The sequence below is a fragment of the Pinus tabuliformis genome, chromosome 4_2 (genome assembly GCF_031772625.1).
Source record: "Pinus tabuliformis cultivar Carrire ecotype Pingquan chromosome 4_2, CPIR1, whole genome shotgun sequence".
Taxonomy (NCBI): domain Eukaryota; kingdom Viridiplantae; phylum Streptophyta; class Pinopsida; order Pinales; family Pinaceae; genus Pinus; species Pinus tabuliformis.
This window is the reverse complement of record NC_142304.1, coordinates 978059832-978067468: the sequence shown is the minus strand read 5'-3', so window position 1 is coordinate 978067468 and position 7637 is coordinate 978059832. Positions and strand designations below refer to the sequence as shown.

The window sequence follows — 7637 nt, the reverse complement described above, 5'->3', positions numbered from 1 at the left end:
AATATTGTTTTTTATTTAGGAATGCTGTATTTTTATATTGAATGAGAAGTTTTTTATTTAGGAATGCTGTATTTTTATATTGAATGAGAAATATGGCATTTTTCATTACAGTGAATATTGTTTTTTATTTAGGAATATTGTATTTTTATATTGAAAGAGAAATATGAAGCCAGCACTAAAAGAATTATACATCTCCTACCGGGCTGTAGAATATACCTCTCTCTTTACAAATGTAATTTTGAAAAAATAATTATACATCTTCTTTCGTTCTTCTTACTAGGCTTCCTTCTTCCTGCTACTCTGTAAAATATACATCTCCTTCCTACTAGGCTGTAGAATATACCTCTCGTTCCTCCTAGTAGGCTCTCCTACTTCCTCCTACTAAGCTGTAAAATATACCCAGGCTGTAGAATATACCTATCCTTCCTCCTACTAAGCTGTAAAACATACCGAGGCTGTAGAATATACCTATCCGAGGCTGTAAAATCTCGTAGTAGACTCTCTTACTAGACTGTAGAATATACGTCTTCTTACCAAAGTAATTTTGAAAAAAAACAATATTAAAAATATATATATAATCTGTATTAAAAAATATATATGTATATATATTTATATGGAAAAATACAGTTGTTTTCTTTTTCCCTCCTTGAGGCTGTACAAAATTGCCTTCAAAACACATATTGCAGTGGAAGATCACCAGCATTGATCTGTTTCCCAGTTTCGCCCCACGTGACCACAATATCCATACGCGGGAGCCCGTCCATTGGTCGCTTTAATCCACGTCCAGCCAGCCAAGGCCCTCTTTTGGCCCAAAAGCTGTCGGTCATATTGAGCACGGTCACATGGATCCGAAAGGGTGGCATACGCACTGTGTATCCTCAAAAACATCTGGGTGCGCTCATTTTTTTCCCCAGGAGAAGTCGCCTGATCCGGATGATAATCCCGTGCCAGCTTTCTGTAAGCCCTCTTTATATCTTTTGCAGTAGCTGCGGGGCTTATCTGCAGTACTTCGTACAAATTCTTTGACTCTATGTGACCAGGTTCTGAGATTACCGCCTCTGCGCCCGCAGAAGCTTGCATTCCTCTCACCTGCAAACACCGCCGAAATCTAACATTTCTGCTAATGGTGCTCCATCCCACGGGCAGCGTTTGGCGGCCCGTATGACCAGCGCACGGTGATTCAGTGGAGGACGAAACATTAGAGGAAAATAGAAGGGAAAATGGCATTACTGATATCTAATTTTCTTCTTCTAAAAACCAAAGGGACTGACACTGATACACTGAGTAATCACTTGCGGAAACTATGGATATTAAGAGAAGATGGACGATCAATTATATAGCAAACGAAGGACGTGAAGATGCAATGAAGAGAAATAGCTTTGAGGTAGCACGCTGTCTTCACACTCCGAAAAGCAAATCTGTGTTGCCGTACATCTGGCCACCGCTTGTGACGTGTCATAGCCTCTGCATAATTGAGTGATGTCACATGGTCAGTTGTAGCCATGAAAAATACATAAAACCTTTTGCGCAGCCAACAGTTTTTGAGGGGTTTGCCCATCGAATTGTTGTCAAAACAAATTGCCAACGTGGTATTGGGAAACCATCTTCCATGTTGCTTGTGCTTCTGGAAGAACATTCGATGGCTGCAATTTCATCTCCAAAAGCTTACCTAATCCTAGGTTATATGTGAAAATTTACTGAGACTTCCTCTCCAAAACCTTACCAATTCTAGTTTATCTGTGAAATTTTACCGAGAGGAAAACACATAAAACCTTTTAGGCAGACAACAGTTTTGAGGGGTTTGCTCATCGAATTGTTGTGAAAAAAATTGCCAACTGGTATTGGGAAAGCATCTTCCATGCTGATTGTGCTTCTGCAAGAACATTCAATGGATGCAATTTACTCTTCGAAACCGTACATTAACCAATGTTCTTTTCCGTGTGTCTGTGAAAATTTATCGAGAGGTTAAGTTCTTTGAACCTTGTGCTGACATGGACTCGCTGAGGCTAAAACACACGCCATCTGGAGCGCTATAAGTAAACAATAATTCGAGTGTGACGTCTTGGGTGCGGTTCAGAGCTTGATGCTCAAGGTTTATTCTTTTATTATGTGTGTCATGCTAAAAAGAATGGCACGTTATTATCTATAAATATTTATTAAAATAAATAAGCAATATATATTAACTTTGTCAACATATGGTTAATAACCGGAAAATAGCTTTATTGTTAATTATGATTTTAATCTAATAAAGTCAAAACTAAGTGGATGTAACATTTCATATTAAAAAGCACACCGTCCCCATGCAACTCATTAAGGTGAATTTTTATTTTAAAAATGGTAAAGATAAGTTGTTAAAATGTAAGTAAAGTTGTTTTTAGACTTAGATTAAAACTCATTCTTTGATGATATAATTCTTAGGTAATGAATAGGATATGACGCATGGCTTTTCCATTATTATTTTGTTCAATTTAGATTTATAATGACAAGAATCTAATTTTCATGTACAAATTTATTAAGGGGTTTATTTATCTTGAAAATGGTAAGGACAAGTTGTGGGAATGTTTTTGCTAAAGTTGATTTTAGGCTTTGATTAAAACTTGTTTTTTGATGATATGATTTTTAGGTAATGAATAAGATGTGAACCACTTTAGGCTAGGGATCACAATTATTCTACAATCCGTGGTCTGCCCAACTATTATTTGGTTGAATTTAATTTATGATGATAAGATTGTAATGTTCATCATCATGAACAATTTTCTCAAGGGGTTTCTCTATCTTAAAAATGGTAACAACAAGTCGTGGTAATGTTACAACTAAAGTTGTCTCTGGTCCTAAATTAAAATGTGTTCCTTGATGATATGATTTTTAGGTAATAAATAGGATTTGACCCACTTTAGGTGACCCCAATCACCATTATTCATACGATGCATGCCCCCCCCCTCACCCCCCACTATCATTGAGTTGAATTTAGATTTACAGTGACATGACCTAACCTTCATCATCATGAACAATTTTTTCAAGGGGTTTCCCTATCTTAAAAATGGTAAGGACAAGTTGTGGGAACTTGTTGTTGGGAATACTTCCTCTTCTCATAAACAATTTAGTGAACTATATGTTATAGGCTAGTGTTCCACATCAAATTTGAGCTTCTAAACTTGGATAGTAATATGCATATATGTATTTCCACACATTGGAGAGTTGTCATAACATAACCTTGTTGGAAACAATGTTAATACTAAGAGGGGGGTGAATCAGTATTAAGGCTAATTTTCATTTCTTTATGCCAATTTACTTTTCTTATTCAAACTTGGAAACCATCCATATACTCAGCAGCAACACATAATAAGGCAGCAATATGAAATCAACATACAAGCACACACCATGAGCATCATACACATGAGACACAAGGTTTTACGTGGAAACCCTTTTGAGAAAAAACCACCAAAGCTTGTTGTTGTTATTGATGTAAAATAAGAGCACCTACTCTATTACATCAATATGTTTTGTGAGCACCCACTCACAGGAAGCACCAAATCCCTTTGATTGTTTGCTAGCACCCACTAGCAGGAAGCACCAACTCCCTCCTTTTGTAGACACCTGTCCAACTTACCAGAAGCACCATGTGAAGCACCAAATTCACAGATTTGTTGCAAGCACCAACTTACAGCTCCTTGGATTTATGCAAGCACCAACTTGCAGGAGGCACCAACCCCCAAGCCTTCTCAAGCACCCACTAGAGATGGAAGCACCAACTTCCTGTATGCAGGATCCAACCCACACTCAAATAGGAACTAATTATTCTTTGTAAATGGTAGCCACTCTTCCTGATCTTAGCTATGTTCTCTACTCACTCTGATCACTCTGCAACAACACACTGATTTGCTTAATAACAGTCACTCATCACAGTCCATGCTGCTCTCTTTTTTGTGCTCTTCATTAACATACGGTCAACTCTCGGTCTCTTGCTCTCCACAGCACACACTAAGCTCTCGACCGTCTTTCTCTGCATAGGCACCTTTAGCTTTTCACACACAACAACATAGCTCTCGGGTTCTCTTACCTCTACATAGGCACTCTTGTCCTTTCTCACACAACAACATAGCTCTCGGGTTCTCTTACCTCTGCATAGGCACTGTTGGCCTTTCTCTACAGAACAGGCTCAATTAGCCTCACACAACAGCGCACACACAAAGCTTTTCGACTTACCTCTTTAGCAACAATGTTTCTTTCCTCCACATTGCTCATCTAAGCTCTTAGGTTTTGTTTCTCTACTACCCACCAATCGATGATGCCACTCATGTCTTGTATTCAAATTGCGCGAGTGTACCTCGACATGGCTCTTCCATTCTATTGTTGCGTCTGACTTGGTCTTTGCCACTACATTAACCATGAGAATGGGCACTTGACAGTTTCTCCATACTAAGAATGAATTCTCAGTCCACCTACACACTCCAACCAAGCACAGTCCTCTTTGTGAACAACTCTCCTATCACTAAGGCTCTCCATGCTTATTCATGGTTTCGCATAGCTTGGATGTACTTTGGGATGGCTTCTCTGTGGACTGTTGTCCTCGTTACCTTGTCTCAATTCTTTCTGCAGATCCATCTGACTCCATGAACCAACTTTACCAATTTGCATTTGTTCTTCAACTCCTAACCCATTCATCCATTTAACTCACTAAAGTGTGCATTGGAGCACATAGATGGCTTGTCTCACCTCAAGGCAGACCCAACACTCTTTCCTAAAGATCGTGGTCCTTGCTGCCTTGACCCAACGATCTTTGACAGTCGCCATTAATCCTGAGACCAACTCCTCTGCTTCTGCATTCAATCTCGTAGTTGTCGACCCATTCACCTTATTAACTCTTTGTACTGCCTTATCAGAGACACTTCATATCACAACTTCACAGTGGTGCAGTGTTCCAATATTCCTCAATCCCTTGGCTCTTTGCTCCTTTGGCACTAATCTCCTTGAGCATTTATTGTTTCATATGACCAGGTTAGTGACCATCGACTTAATGCCATATCGGAGCCCCCTTTGTATCATAACTTCTGCAAAGTTTCGATTTCATCTTGGCTCCTCATGCTTAGCCCTCACAAAATTTCTCATCGTAGAACCAAGAGTTGTGACCTGCCACTTAGCCTTAAGGTGATAGGGCGTTTTGTTCTTGTCGGGGGCCATTCTTCCTTTGTTAACTAATCCACGCCCTTAGTTCTTTGAACTCTCACGACCATGTGCTAGCCCAATATCAGAAGCCCCCTTTATCGTAACTTTTCCAAACTCTAGCTCTTCTAGAGTTCCAATGTCTTCAACCTCTGATGTGGTGTCATCTCTCCACATGGTGACTCCTTATAGGCAACACCTGTCACCTGGTTATGGCCCATTAGACTACCCAGTAAGGTTAAATATTTCTACCACATGTCCTTTCGTACTGCAACTTCATGCTTACGTCAGACACCACTATAGCTTATCGGACCCAATCATATGCTGCCATGTGTCCTGTCGTATTGTCACATCATGTTGATGTTAGATGCCAATGTAGCTTATCGGAGCCAATCATATGCTTCCATGTGTACTTTTGTACTGCCACGTCATGCTGACGTTAGATACCATTGTAGCTTATCAGAGCCAATCATATGTTGCCACGCGTCCTGCTAGAGGAGAGAGAAAAGGGCTCATCAACCTTTGGTTTTTCACCGAAATACTTTGTTAATCTTCTTTTGGAATTCCTCAATGCTTATAAAGGATTATCAAAACTTACTGGATATCGCAACTTTTAAAGGTTCCTCACTTTAATAAGTTTTGATATTCCAATCCCTGATATGTAGATGTTCCAATGTGTTAAGGCTCCAACCTCTGATTATTATCACTGTCACACACCATTTTTCTTCCATTTTAGTTCCCATTGAGCTCAAACATTTTATTTGTTGGGTTTACACATTATAAAGGAGAGAGACTTTATCAAAAAGATGAAGACATTTGAGGATAGCCAAGAACCCATCCCATAGAGGGGGGTTGGTAACACTTATTTGTTCCTTTCACATGTGTTATTTAATAGAATTTATTCTTTGTATATCTTGTTTTCATTGGATTATTGGAGTTACCCTCATTTATTACTATTTCATTTTGTTGTTTAACTATGATTATGGCATAGATCAGGACTTTGGCAGGTTTTGTTTCTATCATTTGTTGCAGATCTACAATGTTTAGTAGCCATTTATATTATTAGGATTGTTTGTCATCTAGAGTCTTAAGTTTTTCCTTTTCGTACATCTTCGAGGAGAAAAAACTATAACAAAATTAGCGACTCCACTGGTTTTTTACTTCAGATCCAAAAACTTGAGTGACATTCAGTTTTCAGCTTAGCATTTCCTCTTTTTTCAGTCTCTTAATGTTGTTTACTAGCTTTTTAACCCTAGATCTGTCAAATTTCTAACTTCTGGAAGTTTTCTAGTCTTTTCCACAGGTCACAAGAACCAACTGCGACAAATACGACAATTTTTTCCAAGACTTATGATCCAGGTGGATATTGGTGGCTACCAACCAATTCCACTTGGACCCCCACCATTTCTTCTTTCAGTTTTTCTGTTTCCCTAATTGTAGCACAGTTTACTATTTTTAGTAGTTTTTCGGGTCCTAAACTTCTGGAGCCGTTTTGAGGCCCTAAACGACATTTTTTTGGAAATCTACCACCAACGATTCGATATTTAAAATTGTATTATTTGTCGTAGTCGTCGATGAGATCTTTCCAACGACCTATCATGTGCGTCAAACGGAGATAATATGACCAATTCACGACCCCGGAAGTTGGCTCTCCAACTCACCCCAACGGAGCCCATAAATTCTTGGTGTTACATCTCCTCAGGTTAGGGTTTTGGTTGTTTAGGGTTTGCTCTTATTGTTCAATAATAAAAAAAGGCCCTTGAGCCTCATTATAGTTCAGTTCAGAGCATGTAGCCGCCACATCTCTTCTCAGAGATAAGCTACCATCGCCCTAGCTGGTGTATTTCCATTTCCGTTTGTAAGCATATTTCAGTGTTTTACATTAATGAAATGAAGTATTATTTCCACTACATCTCTATGTTTATTATCTCTATAATTTGTTGCGTTCCTGTTTAAATCTGTATCAGTGGTATCAGAGCGGTCTGTTTTTCTCTGAATGTCCTCAATGAGGTTGGGATATAAGGATTTAGGGCTTGAACTAGTCGAACCTTTGTAAGGTCAGCCTCGCAAATCTCGACGGCCTCCCATGGCGGATGAAAATAAAGATGAGGGGGTAGGAGATCCTATCAAAATCTTGCTCGAAGGAGCCCTCGAGTGACAAAGGAATGCAATGATGGACAACTTTGCCCAGATCCTTCAGCGGCTACCCAGGGATGACACATCGGCTTCCAACAGCTACTCTGGAAACGCCACACCATTTAAGGTACAAGTTAATTTTGAAATCCCCATATTTGAGGGTCAAATAGACGCAGATGCTGTCGATAAATGGTTAAATCTGCTAGAGGGTTACTTTTCTGTTCATGATTTTTCCAGTCAGGAAAAGATTATTTTCGTTCTTCTCAAAGCAACCCCCCACGTCAAGGATTGGTGGGAAACCTACTACGAGTAGAAGGATGAAAGTACAGGCTCACTAT

General features: G+C 39.3%; 1 protein-coding gene across 1 annotated transcript; it reads right to left on the bottom strand.

Moving 5' to 3' along the window:
• Positions 1-584: 584 nt before the first annotated feature.
• Positions 585-1337, bottom strand: LOC149172934 (chaperone protein dnaJ 11, chloroplastic-like). The gene has a single exon (XM_089427838.1). It carries the CDS (start codon positions 1225-1227, stop codon positions 694-696), a length of 534 nt encoding a protein of 177 aa, XP_089283964.1. The 5' UTR covers positions 1228-1337; the 3' UTR covers positions 585-693.
• Positions 1338-7637: the final 6300 nt, after the last annotated feature.

Excerpts from the sequence above, each read along its gene's own strand:
- LOC149172934 (XM_089427838.1), bottom strand. The coding sequence starts at position 1,227 with ATGCCATTTTCCCTTCTATTTTCCTCTAATGTTTCGTCCTCCACTGAA.